The sequence below is a fragment of the Antechinus flavipes genome, chromosome 4, assembly GCF_016432865.1.
Source record: "Antechinus flavipes isolate AdamAnt ecotype Samford, QLD, Australia chromosome 4, AdamAnt_v2, whole genome shotgun sequence".
Classification (NCBI taxonomy): domain Eukaryota; kingdom Metazoa; phylum Chordata; class Mammalia; order Dasyuromorphia; family Dasyuridae; genus Antechinus; species Antechinus flavipes.
In genome coordinates, this window is record NC_067401.1 from 157,363,680 (window position 1) to 157,386,927 (window position 23,248).

The 23,248-nt window shown below is 32.4% G+C and overlaps 1 protein-coding gene across 1 annotated transcript in view; it reads left to right on the plus strand.

Annotated features, from left to right (window-relative positions):
* The window catches only part of LOC127560551 (ATP-binding cassette sub-family A member 10-like), a 109,707-nt gene that overhangs the window by 74,738 nt on the left and 11,721 nt on the right, over positions 1-23,248 (plus strand). The window contains exons 25-31 of the mRNA XM_051995227.1: positions 484-597; positions 1,635-1,754; positions 3,888-3,974; positions 4,532-4,623; positions 7,788-7,908; positions 12,177-12,294; positions 13,110-13,201. Coding sequence (XP_051851187.1) covers positions 484-597; positions 1,635-1,754; positions 3,888-3,974; positions 4,532-4,623; positions 7,788-7,908; positions 12,177-12,294; positions 13,110-13,201 — 744 coding nt within the window. The remainder of the gene's footprint in view (positions 1-483; positions 598-1,634; positions 1,755-3,887; positions 3,975-4,531; positions 4,624-7,787; positions 7,909-12,176; positions 12,295-13,109; positions 13,202-23,248) is intronic.

Sequence of the window (23,248 nt, forward strand, 5' to 3'; positions counted from 1 at the left end):
AGATGCAGTTTTTCCTGGATGATCCTGAATTAATGACCATCCATTCATAGACAAGCCTCTGTAGCAAAAGATACAAGAAAATTAAAATGTCTAAAATGAAAGTTTGTTAATAATAAAATCGGATTTCCACAGTGACAGAGCGGAAAGGGCAGATAGATCTGAAGTGGGGCATTAAAGATATAGAGTTGAGGTGAATAGGAACTAGAGAAGGCAAAGTAGGGTTGGGTAGTTGGGTTTTGAGGTTAACTTATAGGAATGTGTGATTCTATACCATATTGACTGGGGTAATAAGGTGGAAAGGGAGTTTGCTAACCATAGAAGCAAGCATCTAGACAGAATAATCATTTCAAGTATTGACGTGGTCTCTCTGCTACCTCACATGTGTCTTGAACATCTCCTGGCAAATGGTTTTTAGGATTTTCCATATCTTCCTGGACAGCATTTGTCTTTCTAGTACTTATTATAATTTTCTGTTAATTTCAGATCCTGTGTACTATTGGTTATGCAGCATCTGTTGTTGTCTTCACATATGTGATTTCATTCATTTTTCGTAAGAGGAGAAAAAATAGTGGCCTCTGGTTTTTTTGCTTCTTTATCGTAAGTACAAAACATTCTATTAATTTCATTTTCACCTTCAAAATTAATATTGTCTTTTTATTTTGCAATGAACTATAGAAATTATTATTATTTCATAAATATTACAGTTGTATCATTTTTCAGCTTCTATTTCAATCTTTATTTCTCTTGGCATCTGTTCATAACTTGCATTCTTGTTTCACTGAAAAGAACAGAATCATAAAATTTTAGAAAGCTGGAAAGGACTTGATAAATTATCTAATTCAGCTACTTAAAAAAAGATTGAGCAACAAAGATATCATACTTGCTTATCCAAAACCATGAGAATGCTAGTGGCAATAAGGTTTAACATTCCAGGGGTACATCATACTCTTTCTTATGTCTAAATGTATGAGAAGCATTCATACTGATTCATACTTCTTGCAAATCTCTTTAAAATGGGCTTCCAAAGAAGCCTGGGATAATTCCTTTGTTTCTGTATAAAGCACAAAAGTGACTCTTAATATGAAAAGGAACTGTTGAATGCAGTATGAATGACACTGAGTACTTGTATAAGGGATGGAAATGGTACTACGACTTTTTTAGAAGAAAAATATGCATTTTAATAAGGCCCAGGGAGAGAGAAGACTTTGAAAGATGAAGATGTATAGGAAAGTCAGCTATCAGCATATCTTTGATTTCCAATTTGTCTCTCTATAGACATCTGACTTTCCTTTACATTAATGTAGGCTCAACCCTATCCTATTCTTATTCATAACCTAAATACTTCCTGTTCTATAGGTCATATCTTAGGGAAAGATGTCAGAAAGTGGGAGTATTTCTAAGAGGAACCATTTGTATATTCCTGTCTTGAATAAATTTAATTCCACTAAAGATGTTTTCTAATAACAGAAGCACATGTAAAATTTCCCTAGTTGTTCTATCCTTATGTAGTCATTCTATCCCCTGGTTCTGTTCAGCTCAGCCCTGCACTGTCCCCTAGAGATAGTATATATTTAATTGTATTCTGTAAATAATTGAAAATATGTGATTCTAACCTATTTGAAATTTTCTTTCAGATCTCTATGTTCTTATTTGGCATCCTATTTTTAAATAACTTTGAATTACTTATCATGCTCCCTTGTATGATATTAGTGCCTTTGTACACACTGGTTGGCTGTCTAATGCTTTTTTATGGGGTAAGCAATTCTATTATTTGTAGTAAGATACTGAAATATATTATCAGTTGAAAAAGCTTTGTTCCACATGAGGAAATATGCATTGTATGAAATTTCACAGTTTTATAAAATACACAAAGGGTGATGTTAGAAGAGAGAGAAAACAAGTATTTATTAAATGCTTGCTATAGTTATCTCATTTGAACAACCTTGGGAGGCAAATGCTATTATTACTTTCATTTTATACTTGAGGAAACTGAGGTGAACAGGTCAAATGGCTTACTTGACCACATAGCTAGTAAGAGTCTAAGGCTGGAATTGAACTCAAATTTTTTTTTAACTTCAGGTCCAGTGCTTTACCCATTACCTTAATTGCTTCAGAGAAGAGACATAAAGTTTGAAATCTCCTAAATTAATTACTTTTCCTTATTTTTAGGGGAGAGGCTAAACTCATTTATAAACTCCAGTGGTATATGCAGATCAATGGAGAATCTATTTCTCTATTTAGGAAGATAGAGTACAACCAAATGCTCTCTTCACTAACATACTTTCAGTTACCATGCACATAATTGTGGAAATCAGCCTTACCAAAAGGCAGTATGATTGTTTCCTATTCTATTATGCTTTCAAGGACACTAGAAAGTTAGCATTACCATCTCCTTAATTCTACCATACCCTTCTAACACTACTACCACCATGACACATTCATCATTTCACTAGACTTAAATTCTACAATGGGCATAAATTTATTCCTATCATTTAAAATATGTTTTCCTTTGAAGAAGTGATAAAGTAAGGCTCATTAGTTATAGAATCAGAAAATTTTCAGTTGAAACAGAATTTATTATTCAGAATCTACTTAGTTCAACCCACACTGATCTACAACACACCAACAAAAAGTTACTCAACCCAGCTCCCTCAGGTTTGACATTCAGGATATTCAGAAGGGCTGACACATCTTGGTGTGAGAACTTGCCAAGTCCCTTTCAGGGATGCTTATCCATCCTTGGTGGATTCATCCAATGGATTCATCCAACTCTCACCTGTGGCTCCAAGAAGCTGTAGCATGCACAGTGGCCACATCCTAAATGGGAACAATTTGTTCCAGTGTGTTAAATAAAAAATTTCAGAGTTGTTTATGTTAGATATGGAATACTTATGGCTAATCAAAGATATGACTATTGCTGTGTGTGTGACTGAGACTGAATAGATCTACGTGTTGTGAGAACTGAGAAATATGGTGAACTGAGATGGTAGACTATTTGTGAGAGATGCCAGCATGTGTGTTGAAATCCCAAATGACTGACCTTGGATTGAAATAGATAGGAATATGGTTAATATGATACATAATTCCTTGAGGAAAAAGTGGAAAATGAAAGTGTCTTGTAAATCACTACCATGTCCTTAGGGTGATATAATTGAGATCTCAGAGATGGAAAAATTGTTAACAATTTTTGGAACAAGAGAAAATTCTTTAAGTGATAGTGAGGAGCAATTTGTATGGCTATTCTTCCTTTTGACCCAGTATATTTAAAATAAAGAAGAGAGAATATGAATACAATGAGGAGATATGTAGGAAACCAATTTTCAATGAGGATTGTGAGAGGAAGAGGTTTAACAAAAAAAAGATAATGACAAAATGAGGGTTTTCTAATATTCAGTGGGAGTGTGAATGAATTTATAAAATTATTTTTGAGATGATATTTTGCAGGGAAGATATGGCATAAGAATTTAGAGAGGAGTTAGAATTATAAAGATATAAAAGGGCACAGAAGGACAAGATTTATTTGTTTCACAATTTTGGACAGAGATAAACTCATTTTCCTTATTATTTCAAAAGTAAATGTAGAGCCTGATTCAATGAGAAGGAAGGAGGAAAGAAACAAAGAATGGGGAAGAGGAGGTAAAAGTGGAAGAGACAAAGGAGGTAAAGAAAAAGAAATTAACAATTAACAATTAAAAAATACTCAGTGAAAGAAGGAGTACATTATAGAGAGAAGATTCTTGCTTCCACTTTTGAAGAATGCATTTTTCCTAGAGCATTGAGAAGATTCAAGCAGAATAAGGGAAGAAATATTTGCTGAATGAGCTTCTTGTTAATTTATACTTGTTCAACAAATGAACTTTCATTTGGCCATTTTTTTCCTTTAACAGCTCTCTTATAACTATTCTAAAAATCCTGATCATCATGAAGATGAAATCGATGGAATCAGTCAAAGCAGCCTCTTAGTAGTTTTAATAGTAAGAAGAACTTTCTTTTGGGATTTTTATTCATGGGAGAGGGGAAATCATATTTACTAAAAAACAACTTAATGTAAAACTTATAAGCTCTTTTGCAAATGTTTTAAAATCAATGCATTGTGCCCTAAATTAGTAAGATTTTTGTGATATATATATATATATATATATATATATATATATATATATATATAAATTTATAGAAACAAAACATTCCCATTTCCCCCCAGATTATTTGGTCTTTCTAAAATTCTAGTGCAATATCCATTTTTAGCATGGAAATGACCTTAACTCTGAGATGCTATAGCAAGTAGAGCAACAGCTCTGGGAAATTCTTTAAATATGGGATTGACATTGTATGAAATCAGTTTAGGTAAGTTTAGAGAGGCTCATTAAGTTGTACTCTGAGTAATGTATTTCTCTAAGGACATCTAAAATGGGATGCTCTCTGCATTGATGGAGAGAGTACTCACACAAGCCTCAGAGACCTGTGATTTTGTAAATACTTTTGATCTTCTGTGATATAGTAAATAATAGTGTTTATGTTTCTTTCCTGCTAGCCTTATCTTCACATTATCATTCTTCTTTTTGTTCTACGGTTTCTGGAAATGAAATATGGAAAGAAATCAATGAGAAAGGATCCTGTCTTCAGGTAGACTAAAACATCTCAATTAATTTAAATATTAAATGTTTGACTATTATAATAGGCACAAATAATTCTTTTTTTTTTTTTTTTTTTTTGCTGAGGTAATTGGGGTTAAGTGACTTGCCCAGGGTCACACAGCTAGGAAGTGTTAAGTGTCTGAGACCAGATTTGAACTCAGGTCCTCCTGCATTTAGAATTGGTGCTCTATCTACTGTGTCACCTAGCTGCCCCTAAGCACAAATAATTCAGTGAAAAATGTTGACTGCATGCTTATTTGGGGACATCTAATAGCACAGCAGATAGAGTGCTAGGTCAAAAATCAGGAAGACTTATCTTTGTGATTTCAAATCCAACCTCAGACAAAATTTCCATGGTCAAAGATGGCAAAGCAATGTGATTGAATAAGCTTCATCATTTTTTTTAAATCCTTGTTTGTGCTAGAGCATATAGAAAACTGAGAAATAATCATTGTTAATAATTATTCAGTTAATTTGTTCTATGTAGCTAGCCAAGCAAGTGAATTTCTTTTTGAAGATAATTTAAATTGAAATAATTTGACCAAAAGTTGGTCATAATAATAAGTAAATATAATATTTCTCTGGCTATAGACATTCACCATGCAAAACTTAAAAAAAAGTAAAATGTCTCTGATTTAAATGTCAAAATAATTTTCAGTATAAATACATTTTTATTGTTTATCTGGTCATACTTATTTCATATTCATATTTGGATATTTTAATAATTTTTAAAATATGTGTGAGGAAATCCAGAAGGCCAGTTTAGCTGGATAGTAGAATGCAACAAGGAGAATAACATATAATAAGGATTGTAAGGTAGTTTAGGCCATCCTGGAAAGGATTTTAAATACAAAACAGAGCGGGTTGTATTTGATTCTATAGGAAATAGAAAACTACTATATTTTATTGAGGATGTACACGTATCTCTAAGAAGTGTGATATGGGTACATCTGATGTTTAAGAAAATCACTTTATCAAGTATATAGAATATGAATTAAAACAGGACAGGAAAGATTTTTAATTGAAATAAGTCTAAATGAAAGGTAGAAAAGCCTGGGGAAGATATCACATATCTACATAAATACGAAGATGGAAAAAAAATTAATGAGTCTCGGACTTGGAGTCAGGAAGACTCATTATTTTTTTTTCCATCTTCGTATTTAATCCTGACTACCTCAGTTTCTTATCCATAAAGTGAACTAGAGAAAGAAATGGCAAATCACTCTAGTATCTTCGTTGAGAAAACCTCAAACAGAGTTATGAGTAATGACTGAAATAACTGAATAACAACAAAATGAACAATTAAGTTTTTGTGGTAATTGTGTGAAAGGAGAAATGACAAGCTTTTGTTACTGATTAACTATGTTGGATCTAATATTCTAAAGTCATATATATCATCTGAAGTTGCAAATCTTAATTACCAGGAAGATAGTGGTAAAAATAAAAAAAGTTTCAAAGAGCGGTGGATTTTGGGAAAATAATAATGGAATGAAATCTGCAACTCATTCTGTCTCACCAAACAAAAAAGAATGGAATTCTTACTGATTACTGCTGCAGTAGAGAGAGTTTGTACTTTAAAGAGTACCTGGTATGTCTAAAACATGAGATCTGGGAAGCAATGAATCTGAAATGCTAGGGAGGAGGTGGATTTTTCCCAATGCTATCTGAGCAACTGTTTCCATGGATGCCTGGGTCAGGATGAGGTTACAATTGACCTCAGGGACTAACGGGGGAAAGTTTGGAAAGTTGTACAGTGGCAAAAAGGGTAGAATGAATTGTAATGGATGAAATATTGTATTAGTATGGTTGTATTGGAGACTAGCCCCATAATTTGCTGGTAGGGGAAGGGACAAGTGCTACCAGCTTCCTACATGCCAATTGTTTCATCATATATCCAACGAGGTTGTATCATGGTTCCAACTTTTGAGACCACTAGTGTAGATGATGAAGAAGGAAAATTAAATGTGATTGAAGATATTTTAGTAAATTAGAAGAATATTGTGGCGTTATTTGTCCTTCGTTCTCTAAGAGGACCATGACTTTAGGAAAGCGATGCCATGACATGCAAGTGAGTTGGATTTAAAAGGGGAAGGGCTGTACAAGGTCTCCTGCCTCACTTTCCCCTCCAGATCCCCTGGATCTAGTTGCCAGATATAGATCAAGATGAATATGGTGGTAACACTAATAGAAATGGGATAGTTGGGAATGGAAATTAGTTTGGTAAAAAACAGTGAGGGAGTGATGAGAAACTTTTCTTCTTTTCTATTCAATCAAAGTAACATTTTATTGGGACCACAATTTTATGGACACTAGCTTTTCACCTGAAAATCCATCCTTTTACAGAGTTACCAAAGTTGTTGCTGTTCAGTCATTTGGTTGCGTCCAACTTTTCATTATCCCATGGACCATAGCATAGCAAGCCCTTCAATTGTCCACTATCTCTTGAAGTCTGACCAATTTCACATTCATTGTTTCTATGATATTATTTATCATCTCATTCTCACCATCCCCTTTTCTTTTTTGCTTTAATCTTTCCAAACAATAGGGTCTTTTCCTCTTTTCTCATTATGTTTCCAAAGTATCTTAGTTTCAGCTTTGATGTTTGACCTTTTAATGAATAGCATGAATTAATTTTTTTAACTATCAATGGATTTTATCTCCTTATTGCTAAAGTAATTTTTCTAAAGCAGAACTAACTATGTCACACACACCAAGCTCTCCCTCCTCTCCAAAAAAATAACTAGGTGTTGTAGGAGCAAATATATATTCCTACTTTTGTCATTGAAAGTCCTTCATAACTTTGATTGTTGCCTTATTCACTCACTGATTTCCATTTTATATCACTTCTTAATATCTTTAGTTTCCTTCAAAGTACATCTCAAGGTCACCTTTAACATGAAGATTTTTCAGATCCTCTCTTCCCCATTTTCTAGTGACCTATTAGGTCATCATTGTTCAGCCATTTTTCATCATATCTAAGTCTTACATAGATTAAAACTGTATTTGTATACATTTTGCATTTTCCTATAGAATTTTCAGGGACTATTATTTTTGTTTTTGCATGATCATTACCTATTGTAATTCTTGGTTCATAATAAATGCCTAATAAATGTTTTTTGGTTGTTTGCTTGATCTTTATGGTATTCTCTGTAGAATTTCTCCACGTAGTAGTGAAGTTTTTCCAAACCAAGAAGAACCAGAAGGTGAAGATGAAGATGTTCAAGCAGAGAGAGCAAGAACTACAAGTGCATTGGCGGCTTTAAACTTGGATGAGGTAAAATCAAATGAACAGATTTAATTCAATTGCTTATTTTTTCTTTTATATATTTATTCAAGTTCATTTGGATTTTTCATTTGGAAAATCTTGATATCTTTTGTTTTTACTTTTTGTTCGAATAACTATCCTCTTTCTTTCTTTTCTTTTCTTTTTTTTTTTTTTTTTTTTTTTTTTTTTTTTGCTGAGACAGTTGGGGTTAAGTGATTTGCCTAGGATCACACAGGCTAGGGAGTGTTAAGTGTCTGAGGCCACTTTTGAATGCAGGTCCTCCTGACTTCAGGGCTGGTGTTCTATCCACTATGCCACCTATGCCCCAACCCCTTATTTCTTTATAGATTTTGGAGATTCATTTATATTTCTGTGGTGCATATGCATAATTTTCATGATTTTATTTACTTCATTGTATCAGTTTGTATAAAACAAAGACATTATTCTCTGAATGCTCCACATTTGTTATTTTTTATGGTACAGCAATATTCTATTACATTCATATTCCACAACATATTTTTCCACTTCCCAAACAGTGGGGCATCTACTTTGTTTTTAGTCTTTCACTACCATAAGTGCCAGTATAAATATTTGGGTATCTGTTAGACCTTTTTCTTTTGTATTTATTATTCCTGTAGTATATGCCTAGCAATGTGATATATAGCCCAAAGAATATGGAATTTTTATTTATTTTCTTAGTATAATTCTAAATTACTTTCTGGAGTAGTGATTCTAATTAACAAATCTACTAACAAAGTACCTGTGTTCTTCCATTACCTCCATAATGACCAGATTCAATTTTTATCATCTTTGCCAATTTTATGGGTCTAAGATAAAATCCGAGATTTTAAAATTCCTGTCTCTTTCATTATTAATGATTTAAAGCAATTTTTCATTTGGCTGTTGAAAAATAGCATGTAATTGTTTTGAAAACTGTATCTTTTGGCTGCTTATCCAATAGGAGATTACTCTTTGTATTACCTTGGAAACTAGGCCCTTATAAGATATATTTCATTTAAAAATTTACCTAATTAATAGCTTTCCTTCTTAACTATGTTGATTTTGTTTCTTCTAAAGACTTTAATTTCATGTCATTAAAATTACTATTTTATCTTTTATGAGTTATTCAATTATCTAATGAAGAATTCTTCTAGCTCTTGACAGCAATTTTTTCTGCTTTTTATGTTTTGACTTTTGTTATTCATGTTGCATTCTGAGCTTATTGTAATATATGGTAGAAGTTGCAGTTTTAAATTTAATTTCTACCAAATAGCTTTCTAGTTTCCTCAGCAGTTCATGTCAAATAAGGAATCCATCCACAAGTGATCATATTTCTTTATCTAATACCTGGTTATAAAATTAGATTATTTCTGATTCTTTTTAATCAATTCCAAGTAGCTTTCACAATTATAGATTTATACATGCAATATCAGGTTTAGAATACTATTCTCTTATTTTTAAAATTCATGATTTTATTGAGAATTTTTTTTCCTCTAAATGGATTTTGTTACCATTTTTGTCAGTCTAAAAAGTATCGGTACCTTGATAACTGATTAAAATGCAATGTGACTTTAAGTGAATTTAAGTAGTGTCATTTTTATCATCTTGGCATATCTCAGACATGAAATGTAAACATGCTTTCAGTTATTTAAGTCATTCTTTATTTTTAAAATTATATTGTATCTATATTTTAATATGCCTCAAAAGATTAATTCCTAGATTCCTTACAAATTTTGTAGTTATTTAGAATGAGATTTTCTTTTAAATGATTATTGTCTGAATTTTAAAAATTGCTATATAGTAATGCTATTTGTTTGAAGAAAATCTATAACCTCCTTCTTCATTGGAGGTATTCATTATGTCAGTTGTTTTTTTCCTGACTCACTAAAGTTTTCAAAGTAAATCATCAGGTTGTTAGCAAAAACAAATAGTTTTTTCCCCTTTTTGCCTGTGTTTATTCCTCTAATGTCTTTCATTTGATTTATTCCTTTCACTAGTATTTTTAGATTTAAGTCAAATGCAGAGATAGAAGGCAACCTATTATTTCTCCTATATTTATTGTGCAAGCTCCTAGTATTTTGTCATTACAAATTAAAATAACTTTTTGTTTTAAATAAATACCTTTTATCACATTAAAATACAATCCTCATGCTTTTTCTTTATATAGTTTTTAGTTTAAATGAATTCATATATTGATATGATCATATAGACTTTTTATATAATTAGCAATAATGATTTTTATAATTTTGATTCATCCTCACATTCTTGGTAAAAATTCATCTTGGTTCTAGTGAATATTTTCCTTTTTGAGGGGAGGAATATTGGTGAAGTCTTTTTTGCTAGTTCTTTCTTGATAATTTTGAATTGACCCTTATTCCTTATTCTATACTTCTCTTTCTTTGTTATAGGTATTGAGAACTTATTCTATAAAAGGAGTTTAATATATAATGTTTTCTTTTTTATCTCTTGAGAATTTGTTTATCTATTAACTCCTTTATAAACATTTGATAAAACATAGAATTCACTTGTGAATCATTCTGGGCCAGGATCTCCCCCAAATCTACATTTGTCATTTCTTAATGGATAATTTTATTTCCATCTCTTCAATTAAATCATTTAAAGTTTATTTGATATTTGCTTGAAACATTTAGATTAGTTGAATATATTATTAAGTAGTTGATCTTCTGTTGTTAATAAAAAATTACTGAACTTTTCTCATATTTACAGATATGAAAGGAACTCTGCTTACTTTTGAGCAGCTATTCAAAGCTTCTAAATTAAGACAGTAAGGACAAAGGCTTTTTTTTTCTTTTTGAGAAAAAAATTGGCAACTATAGTTATATTTTAAAAATCCAAATAAGATCTTGTGAACTGAAGAAATTGAAATGCATTTGTTAAAAAGAATGCTGAATAGAAGTCAAATCTGTGGTTTAACGTTTTCTTGTATTTAGATATTAACAGCACTTTAGTCTAACTGAATGAAATGATTCCTTAAAGCTGGACTTTATGATTGTGTAAAGATGGGCAGTTTCACTTGAACCTGCTATTCCAATGTTCCTTCATAAAAAAGGAAAGGTATATTAATTTATCCATAAGGACACAAAAATTAAAATAAGATCTGTCTCTTCATACATGAACAATATATTGATTTTTTTTTGTTTGACTATGCTTATTCTTATAAGGTGGTTGCCATCTGCACAAGAATTCTAGGTAGCATAAATCATCCCTTTATCTGCTACTGGCCTATTTTTCTTATTAATTCTTACCTAGGGTTCTAAGGTAATAAAGGGATGTTCTGACATTTCCATGTTAAACACTATATAGCAATATCTTTCTCATTAAACAATTACTTTTATGCTACCTTCCCATTAATAAATTTCTGATTTAATATACTAGAGAAACCTCTTTTTTCCAATAATCATTTGTTCATCTCTTTTTCTATCAACCCCTCTAATCTTCTAGGCTTAAATAAAAATGGAAGTAATTAATTAAATTATTACTAATCTATTAATAATCAATAAAACAAATATAAGCATTCGTATTTTTCAGCTATGAAGAACATAACAAGCTAAATCAACTCTTACTGTCACCATAACTAAATACTAACTTTTTAATTCTAAAAGGATCATCCTTCTATTCAGTTCTCTCAATGTAGCAAAATCAAAGTTTCTTTGCAAGATAATAAGCAGGACTAATAATAGAAAAGTTTTCTGTATTCTCTTTCTGTAAGCCAACTCAGTCTCTCTTCAACCATGACAGGAGCAGTCTCTCCAAAATGAGAGTTTAACTGTTAACTTCTGGAGGTTCTATTGCTCAATGAAAACATAATATCTATAATATCTATAAAAGAGGTTATTTTCATCTATGTCACATTTGTTTAAAAGGAAGGCTTTTGGGAGTTTGAGAAAGAAGGTTGAATTCCTGACTTCTTCATAGCATTTCATATGACCCCCCCACCTTGACCATGTTCTTGAACACCTCTCCTCCTGGATAAGTTCTCCTTTCACAACATTGCTTTTTGCTGGTTCTCCTTTTACTTACTCCCTTTTGGTTTGCATTGCTGGTTCATCATCCATGTCATGTACCTTCTACTGAACTCTTTTCTATTTTTTTCTCTGTATTTTCTCAGTTGATGACATTTTAAAATTTTAATTACATGTTGCCTTAATGCAAAATATAATTTGTTCCATAATTTGTAAAAAAAAAAAAAAAACAGTTATTCAGGAGGGTAAAACACCTTTGTGAAATTTAATAAGGAAATGAACTATCTTTTTTAGAAACCAGTCATCATTGCCAGCTGTCTGCGTAAGGAATATGAAGTCAAGAAGAAAATTTGCTTTTCAAAGAGTAAAAAGAAACTGGCCACAAGAAATGTCTCTTTCTGTGTTAAAAAAGGTTAGAAATACTGACCTCTTTTACAAAATAATTCTAATATTTGAAATTTAGGATATCTGAGGAAGAAAATGATATATGAATGTGTTGAAGAATAGAGTATAGAAGCTTGTTAGTGATCTTAAATATTAAAACATAAGAAAGAGAATTTGATTTATTCTGATAGATTCCAAGATGAAGACAAAGGATCATGTGTAGAAATTAAAAGGAATTATATTTCAGTTTAATATAAGGAACTTCCTAAGAATTGAATAAGGATAACTAAACCTCTCATTTCCTTGGCCTAGTACACTTCCAGGTGAAGAAATTGCTTCTATTTATGCAGGTCATCACTTTCTCAACTGAGGGTTTTCTAGCATTATTAGTTTTTTTCTGGGTCATATAGTTAATATAGGGACTATCAGATGATATAGTAAATAAAGTACTAGGTCCAGAGTCAGGAAAAGCTGAGTGCAAATCTGGTCTTAGTCATTTAACTTCTGTCTGCTTCAATATTCTTAATTGTAAAATGGGGAACATAATGGAACTTCCTTTTCAGTTTTGTTGTAAGGATCAAATACAGTAATATTTGTAAAGTATTCAGTACAGTGTCTTGAAAAAAACGTACTTCCCTGTGTTAGGAAATCATCTGCATAGATATTTTTACTAATGTGGATAATGTCAAATTCAAAATAACATGATGGATTTATGAACTTGATGTCTATTCACAAAGTAACTGAATGAGTTATGATTTCAGAATGTATTATCAAATTTTTTTAAAAACTTCTAGTTAGTGGATATTCAAATTATGAAGATTGAGTCAGCCCACTTTCTTTCAGGTGAAGTACTGGGACTACTAGGACACAATGGAGCTGGCAAAAGTACATCTATTAGGATGATAACTGGAGAAATAAGACCAACTGCAGGAGAGGTAAATGAAACAGAAGGAAAATATTTTGATTGATAATGACCAAAAGAGAAGATTTTAAATATTAATGATAATCTTTTATATAAATAAGTTTTCTTACTATTATTTCAGAGTGTTTTGGATAGTAAGTGGATGAGTTAATTCACAGATGATTCTTATAATACCCACAGAATTTAATAGAAGGCAGGTTCTATATCTCCTTAGGAGGTAGAATAGTGTTAAGAAACATTATCACAGATTTCTGCCGAGATAAAGACATCTCATCTACATATATGCATTATTGGGAGTTCTCTTTCAATGAATATTGTCTTCACTGTTGCATGTGGTGAATCTTAAAAGAATTACTTATTGAACTTTGACAAGAATTAGAGGATTGTATAAAGTTCTGGGAATAATAATAGTAATAATATCTGTATAGTGTCTTTCAGCTTTATAATAGATTTCATGCATGCTATTACTCTTGATACTCACAACTCTGTAAATTAAATGAGATTAGTATTGTTACTATGCATTTTGTGTGAAAGTAAGAATAGGGAAGAAAAGTAGAGAGAGTCTATAATACTTGTCCTAGGTCTACCAATAAAAAGAATGATTAAATCATAAGGTCTTGCAGAACTTATATTTAATATGAGACACTAAACACATATTCAACAGAGATATTCTTGAATATATCAAGGAGAACAGTAATTTGAATGTTGTGCTGGTATTTAGAGATTCATTGCTGTTAAAAGAGAAATCCCTTGAAATTTATTTACATGAGACTAGAAAAAATCAATAATAAAGAATAATGACTCAGAAGTAGTAAAGTAGCACTGGTCTAAGCAAGATTCAATAGTGGAGGGAAGTATTTGGTTTGGTTTCTTTTCATTTTGTTTTTGCTTCTTTATGGGAAAATAAATCAGAAAGCACATGGAAGTAAAAGACATTTTAATTTACTCACTTTTACTTTATGTCCTCTGAGAAATAAAAGTTTATTTATTATTTTATGTGATATAATATAAAGACAATTATATACAAATAAACTATATTTAGAATAAATAGGAGAAAATCAACAGAGGGAAAGCACTAATAGGAAGAAGGATAAAGAAGGTGGAAGGTTGAAAAATGAAAGAAGACAGAAAAGCAAGAGTGTAAAGATGAGAAGGAAAAAGAAAAAAAGAGACAATGACAGGAGGAAAGAAGAGAAGGAAAGACTACAAATTCAGTTCCTGGATCAACATCTTATCAGACTAGAACAAAGTTGGAAGGGATAAAGGCCTATAGTCCAGGCAAGGTGCCAATTTCCTGGACTATAGGGAAGGAATATCTGAGATGCAGGTAGATGTGAATGCTTTGGTTTAAGTCATCGGTCAAAATGAGACTGAAAAAGGTTAAGAATGAAATGTCAGAAACTTTAACTACTACTTCCAGTTAAACCAGGTCACAGACTTCCAAACATATATCTATTTTCCTATTAGGATCAACACCTGAATCTTAGTTTCATCTTCTTAACCAGAAGAATGTCCTATTGCATGGTCCACCAGGAAAGAACAAATAAATTATTAATAATGAGAGAGTCTGACTCCAAAATCTATCCTTAATCCAGTCCCTATGATTCATCATGGATGATATTTCCCCATTAAAAGAGTCCCACCCAATTTGATCTAGAAAAATCTCCCCTCTTCAATTCTGTGATTGTGAAAAATACTTCTGTACTAGTAAGCTAGTCAGGGAAAGGGTAGGTTTTTCCCCAACAAATTCATAGCTAAAGGAGATTAGATAAAGCCAAGTATATTGTTAATTGTGATATTACCTATTATGGTAAGAATGATAAAGAAACACAATAACAAATGATAGCTTATAATTTTTCTCATTTTTAACATTTTGAGTACTTCTTAGGTAGTTGTTGTGTTACTTTTTTTAATTGATTTTTTATATCCTTTAACAGCATATTTTAGCGAATGATACTGAATCTTAAATTTCTTATTGATTGTATATGTCTGAAGTTTTCAATCCAAAAAATTTTTGAATCTACATTTTCTTATTCTAATTGAATTTATGCAATTTTTTCTAATTTAGACATTTTTTCTAAATCTGTGAAAAGCTTCATTTTTGGGTTACTCAAAATCTGTTTTATATTTATAATGCTCTCTGAGTTAATAGTTTTGTCATTTATAGCAAATGGCTGTTATTTATATAAATTTATATATATATATGTGTGTGTATATATATATATATATATATATACCATTTTTGAATATCAAACTTTCATATCTGTATCATGTATCCATTTGGACTCTTGTTGGTCAACTAAATTTTATTAAAAGCCTATTACAAACCAGTAACTGTCCCAAGAAAGTGCCTTCCTTTAAGTACCTCATAATCTAAGGGAGGACATAATACACAAATAATTATGTACAAATAAACTATACACAGGATAAATTGGAAACAGCAAAAGGAAGTTTCTAGAATTTAGAGGGATTGGAAAGTGTTTCCTGTTGAAGATGAGGCTTTATCTGAGACTTGAATGATAGAAAGCAAAGATGAGGAGAAAGAGAATTTGCCTGCATAGGGGGGACAGCAAGTGAAAATACCTGGAATTGTGAGAAGCATGGGATGTGTTGTATGAGAAATAGGTCAGTTACTAAAGGTATGTTAAAAGGTATGGGTGGAAATGTGTAAAGTAAAACAAGACTGAAAAAATTATGTGTGTGGGAAGCTTATGAAAGGCTTCAGCAAACTGAGCATTTTACATTTGATGCTGGAAGTAGTAGGAAACCACTGGAGTTTATTGAGGAGGTGGCAACATATTTGGATTTGAGCTTTAGGAAAATTATTTTTACAGCTGAATGGAGGATGGCCTGGAGTGTATTGTAACAGGCAAAAACAGATGTTTGGCTATTGTAATGTTTAAAGTGCTGAGGTGATAAAAGTCCTTACTATGGTGGTGGCAGTATCACAGGAGAAAAAGGGGCATATGCAAGAAATATTATGAAGATAAAATGGAAAGGCTTTGGCAGCAGATTGGATTTGTATGTATGAAGAGGAGTTGAGATTAAACCTAGGTCATGAATTTGGGCAATTAGGAGGAGGAGGATGCCCTAGAAAACAATAGGCAAGTTTAGAAGAGAAGACTGAAGAAAAAGATGAGTTCTGTTTTGGACATGTTCAATAAAATAAATTTCTAGGACATCTAGTTTGAAATGTCAGCATTAGATTTTATCTTATAAATCCTGCACCAAGCTGAAAAGGTTACAACAGGATAGGAAGATTTGAGAATTATTAACAAAGACATGGTAATTAAATCCTTGACCCTAGTATCACCTTCAGGGCTTGTTCATATATCACAAATATAGATACAATTATAGTGAGTTTTGAAATGTTTTCTCTTTCAAACATTCTGCCAGAATAAAAACCTAAAGAACAATTGATATGCAATGTAGCATTTTTCAGAGAGAAGACAAACCTATTATGGTTCTGCTGAATCTTCATGCTTCTCTCCTTTTATTCATAAGCATCTCTATATCTATATGCAAATTAAACAGAGAGCTGAATGAAAATATTTATTTTTGTGTATACATTAGTGAAATCAAAGTATATGACTCCATCAAAAAATACATTAGTAACTTGTCCCTACATCATTTCTATTGGTTATTATTATTTTTATTTATTCATTTAATATTTTCCCCAGTTATATTCAAAAGACAAATTTTTTTGCATTCTTTTTTAAAAATTTTGAATTCTATGTTGTCTCCCTTATCCCTACCCACAATTAAGAAACCATGTGTGAAATTATGTAAAATGTTTCTATAAAAGTAAAATTGTGAAAGAAAATATAGATCTACCTTAATGAAAGTAAAAACCTTCAAGAAAAATTAAGTTAAAAAAAGAGAATGTTTCCATCTGTATTCAGACACAAGCATTTTTCTCTAATTATGGATAGGATTTTTCACAAGTTTTTCAAAGTAATCATGGATAATTGTACTATTGACAATAGCAAAGTCATTCATAGTTGGTCATCTCAGAACATTGCAATTATTTTGTATAGAACACATTTCACTTTGCTTAAGTTCATGGAGGACTTTCCAGTTTTTTTCCCCCTGAGAACATTATGCTTATCATTTTCCATAGAACAATGATATTCCATCCAAAACATACACTCAGTTTACTGAGCCATTCTCCAATTGATGGACATCCCCTCAATTTCCAATTATTTTTGCCCTGAGAAGAAAGATGCTATAAATATTTTTGTACATGTAGGTCATTTTCCTTTTTTAAAAAATCTTTTTTGATGTTCATATCCAGTAGTGGTATTAAGTCAAAGGATATGCCTGAATAATCATATATTTTGATCATTTATCAGTTGGGGCATGGATCTTATTTTTTATAAATTTGATTCAGTTAACTATGTTTGAAGAATGAGGCTTTATCAGAAAAACTTGTTTCAAAATTCTTTTTACAATTACTGTTGCTAATTGTATTTTTCCCTCCTCCCCATTTATTCTCTCTCTTCTTTTACCATGTGCCTCCTTAAAAGTATTTTGGTATTGAGTTTTCCCCCAATATTCGCTCTCTTTTATCATATTTGCCCTTTCCCATTTCCTATTTTCCTCCTAGTTTCCTGCAGGGTAAGATAGATTTTTATACCCATATTGAGTATGTATATTATTTCCATTTTGAGCTAATTCTGATGAAAGTAAAGTTCACCCATTCCCCTTCTTTTCACCTCCACCTTAAAAGCTTTTTTAAATGGCAGATAATTTGCACCATTCCACTTCTCCCTTTCCCTTTCTCCCAGTATATTCCTCTCTTACTCGCTAATTTCATCATTTTTTAAAAGATATTATTCTTTCATATTTAGCTCACACCTGTGCCCTCTGTCTATATTGTCCTTCTAACTGTCATAATGACCAAAAGGTTCAGAAGCCTGCAGTTCTGTTACTGATTCAGAGGTCCTGCCTTGCTCATGGTGGGGCTGGGGCTGGAACTGGGGGCAGGGATGCACTGGCATGGCAGGAATTGCAAGCTGTGCTTCTACTCTTGTTCCATAGACCTTTTCTGTTGACCTCCAAGTTCTCTTTGATGTCTCTGGGCTGAAAGGTCTGGAGGCCACCAAGACTGCCGTTGATTCAGAGATCAGCCTGGGTCTGGGGCTAGCTCTGGGCTGGGGCTGGAGTCTGAACTGGGCTGGCATGGCCTGCACTGGGACTGCATGTAGACTCCCATCCCAGTGTTACTAACCTTTTCTGCTGAACTTCTAAGTGGCCTTCAGCTAGAAAATGTTCTACTTCATCTTTTTGGCTTTTCTGATGCTCTAAAATTTGTTTAAAGTTATTATTTAAATGAATTTGGAACAGTTTGGGGGAGACTTTGGGCAAGGTCCTGCCTTTACTCTGCCATCTTGGCTCTGCCCCTCCATCATTTCTATTTTAACACATTATTTTCATTTTTGCTGAAAATTTATTAATCATGAAGATATTCAATATATTAAGAAAAAAGTTGATTGTATACAGAACTTGTGAGGAAAATCTTCATAATATTGTATCTGAACTCCATCAAAAAAGATATGAAATAACAATGATAATAATAATGGATATTGGAATTTGCATAAATTATTTCATTTGATACTGTACAAACAGTGATTTAGGCACTAAAAGTATCATTTTCATTTTTTCAGATGAGGAAATTGAAAGTCAGATAGATTAATTGACTTGCACAAGGTCACATAACCATCAGTGTAGGAAGTGAGATTCGAACCAATATCTGTTCAGACTCTGAGTCTAGAACCTTTTTTATTACTGTGCCTCTCAAAATTAAAAATATCTAATGGGTCCAGGAAATAAAGACTTGGAACCGATACTGAGCTGCAATGCAGAGTATATGATTTAAAGGATAAGAAAATGGTATAATTGTTGTGAATACAAGTTTATAGCTGGATCTATACCAAATATAACTTGATGCTTAACCCTTTAGAGTGATATATGTGTGTATATATATATATACTTATATATCTCAACTACCTAGGGACTGGATTTTTTTAGCGCCTGGCATTAAGCTAAGCCTCTCACTAGGAGTCAAGTAGTCTCAGTTGCTCATAGGAGAGGGCAAAGAGGTGAGCCAGGAATAGAAATAGAGAGTTGGACAGCAAGAAGCTATTTTAAACTGATATGACATGTGAGAGTTAGAACATAGTGGGGCATGAGAATAGATAAAAAAAAGCAGAACTGTAATGCCCAATAATTGCTAGGATAGAAGTCTATTAATTTCTTAGTGGAGGTTTAGTAATAAGTTAGCCTCTCATCCAAAGCATTCGGTCCAGAGGAATTTAGGCACAGAGTTTATATAAGATTGTAACTAGCAAAGCAAGCAGGCAATAACAGAAGCAAAAAGAATGCAATTAGGTAATTTCCTTATTTATCATCAGGCAGCTATTATATAAGAAAATGTTTTTCACAGCCTAAAGCAATAGCAAGATATATACAATGGTGGGAATGGGCTTAAGGGGACTTTCCAGGGTCAGTATTTTTGGAGAACAATAATTGATCTTCTCTGTAAAAGGTGTGATGCCCAAGTAAGCAAAAGAACAGAAATACCACTCTATAGTAATACTTGTCACTTTGATCTAGTATGTGAGGCTAAGTTCAGGTTCTTATGAGAATCTTACAGAGTTCTTTTTGGTTCAACAGAACAACCTTTCTACTGAATGATTCAAAAGCCTTATAGCCAAAACTTTACAATTAAAATCTCCTGGCCTTTCCAACCAATAAAAATACCAATAAAAAGTAACCTACTATGAGACATAGTTTTAGATTACTAGTTCTGTTTTCTGATCTGAAAAAGCTTTCTCTATTTCATATGCTTCTAAATATTTCTTATTATTTCAATGTGGATACCTACTTTATTAAGGCAAAATGCAACTCAGCTACCACTTACACAATTTAATGAGCTGTGGTTGCCAAATCATTTCATAATTAGTTTGCCTCATAAGATATCTTGAGGTTTATTGGCTAGATTTCTTTCTTAAGAACCATGACTTAAACTCAAATCACTCTGGCTTTCATCAGCAAATTTTAGCTAGGTCTGGCTCAGTACTTGGTCATTGTTTGGGCCCTGATTTGCTCAGAGTAAATATAAATAGCAATTGTTTCTGTTTTGGCCAGAAACCTTGAAGATCTTCCCCTCCCCAGTTGATTGTTTTTGACTAGGTAAAAAAGGTCTTTCTCTGACTCATTTCTCACTGTTTGGGTAGTCAAACAGGTTTTGCTTGAAGACCTTAGTTTAAAAAGACCAAGATCTTCCACTGTATCCAGGGCAATCTTCAGTAGTCTAGATCTGTGCTTTACCACTGACCCTGATGGCTCTGGAAGAGAAAATGACGCTGGTGATTTTGTACTGCTTATCCTCAATGTATGTCAAGATTTTGCTTTTACATCAGGTACAATGCATCACATCATCCAGGGTTCAAATAAGCAATTCTTTTCCTAAAAACATAGTCCAGTTCTCTTAGAATAAAAGTACTTCCCAAGGCGATATAAAAAACAATTTGAATTTTTAACCCAAAAAAAAAAAAAAAAAACAATTTGAGAAGAAAATAGAAGATAGAAACTACTAGCAAAGAAGTTAAAGCAATTGTTACGAAAACTCCTTGGGGTTTCAAGTTTTCTACCAATGTTAAAAACTACATATATATTCTTTTCATCTAGAAGAAACACATCTAGGTCCCACTTCAATCCATCTGGGGACAAAGTTAACTCAAACTTCTTTGATTCATTATATGCAATAATTCTAGTTGAAATTACGGAACTATGAAGAGTTAATTCACACCTTTCCACTTCCACCATTAACCTGATCAACAAGAGTTATAGCACATTCAGAGTCCCACATTTGTTACTTCCTAAGGCAATTTAATGTTGGGAATATCATTCCAGATCAGAGGGGAGACTTGTACTTAGTGAGGCATTAGATGAGAATTGTTTTTTAATGGGCTATTTTTAACTTAAACAATTGCCTGCTTTAACCTGTCCTAAAAGTGGCTCGGGTTTAATAGAATAGTCATGTTAACAGAAGTGGTTAACATTTTTTGTAAAGACTGAAAGGTTGTGGTATATAATGATGATGGAATACTATTGTGATATAAGAAATGAGCTGGGTGATCTTAGAAAAACATGGACTTGCACAAAATAATGAAGAGGAAAATGAGCAGACTTTGAGCAAATATGTCATTTTTGACTATTTTAAATACACAAATTAACTACAAAGAGCATATTATGCATCCAAAGAAAGATGTGATAAATAGCAGTATTATGATTTTACACACACACACACACACACACACACACACACACACACACACATTTTTGCCTAATGGTAGCCATCTCTAAAGTGGGGGAGGAAAGAAAAACAGGGGGAAAAGAAATTTATGTGAAAACTATTATATTTTTAAAAGGAATCACAAGTCATGCATAATAGATTTACAGTTTCATGTACAACTATTTTTCTTACACAGTGTTACAGAAATGTATGCTTTATTCTATAAATTAGAAAGAAAATTAAAAAATATTATAGGAGAAAATACAAAGTAGCTCTCCTTTAGCCACAATTACCTACTCTATTAATTAGTCTAACTAAATTTGAGGTTCAAATGGTTATCTTTTTGCTTGAAACTGGAGTAGATAATGAAATAAATGTAATAGAACTATGTCCCGCTGATCTTTTGGGGGGGTGGACCTGGATTAGAAAAACCCTGAATCTGGGAACATCCCCCCTCCTATCTGGTTCCCACTGAAAATTCCCACCTCCAATTGATCTGGGAATCACTTTGGTCTGAAAAACAATCACCACTCTTATTGATTTAGAAATTAGCTCCTAATCATAGAAGGCTAAATAAAATTCAAGACACTGTACCCCAAACTATTTTCTTAATTGTGAAGCAGCCCACTGAAAGAGTTTCTCAGTGAAAATAAGCCCATTTTACTAAAAACCTCAATTGTAGACTGGGGCTGTGAATTCTTTCGCAAACCTGCAACACCAGCTTGGGGACTCCTAACACAAGCCTGGAGACCCCTATCACTGTTAGGGTATCACCCCTAAACAAAATAATCTAATATACAGAGGAGTTTGTTTATGTGTAAAAAATGCTCACACCAGGAAATCATTGAATTTTTTAAGTACTGAAGAAAAGAAAAGCAAGTTTTAAGATTTCCTTCAAGGAATATAAATAAAAGTAGAAGAGTAAGAAACTTAAAACAGAGGTTTGAGGTGGGGAGTGGGGAAGAGTCAGTGAATGATATTAATAATAAACTGATCAGGTAAGAAAAGAACCAATATTTGCCACGTCTTTGAAAAAAAGATCAGAGTACTGCTGGGTAAATAATGTTGACTATTGAGGAAAATGCAAGGCTGATGATCCTGGTAGTTGCAGTAAATATGGATCAAGGGGATGATGAGATCTGAATATGGTCAGATATTCATAAGCCCTACTAGAAAAATCTTGAAAATGATCCCACTGGAATATCTATTTTTTATATGTAGATCTATTCCTTACTTTTGTGTAGATTTCATATGCCATATTTATTCCATTATATTTTTTCAGAGCTTAATTATTGCAAGTGTTAATTTTCCTTCCTTTTGTAATACTAGAGAAACTGAGGCAAGATAGAGATTAGAGAATTTTTAATAATTTATTTGAATTTCTGAGAGGGAGATATTTTCTGGGAATAGAATCCATTCTTCCCCCAGGGCTGAATTGGACTTTTGTCTCAAAGAATTCAGCATTGAATGTGAGATTCTAAGGATATTTATAGGGCACAAATGCAGAAGTGGGGTGGGGAGCACTGGCAAGTGGGGATTTCCAGGAATGGACCATCAGTCTGGTTCTGACAGGGTGGAGGGTGAGGACTATAAATTCTTGATAACTTTGGAGGACTTAAGAACCAAGTTGTCTAAAATTGAAAACTTTTCCTTATCTGAGATTAAACATTTACAGTTTATGACCCTAGAGTAGCCAGCCCAATGTTATATCAGTTGTAATAGTAAGGAAGGGAGAGGTCACAACCAGGGGAATTGAGGCAG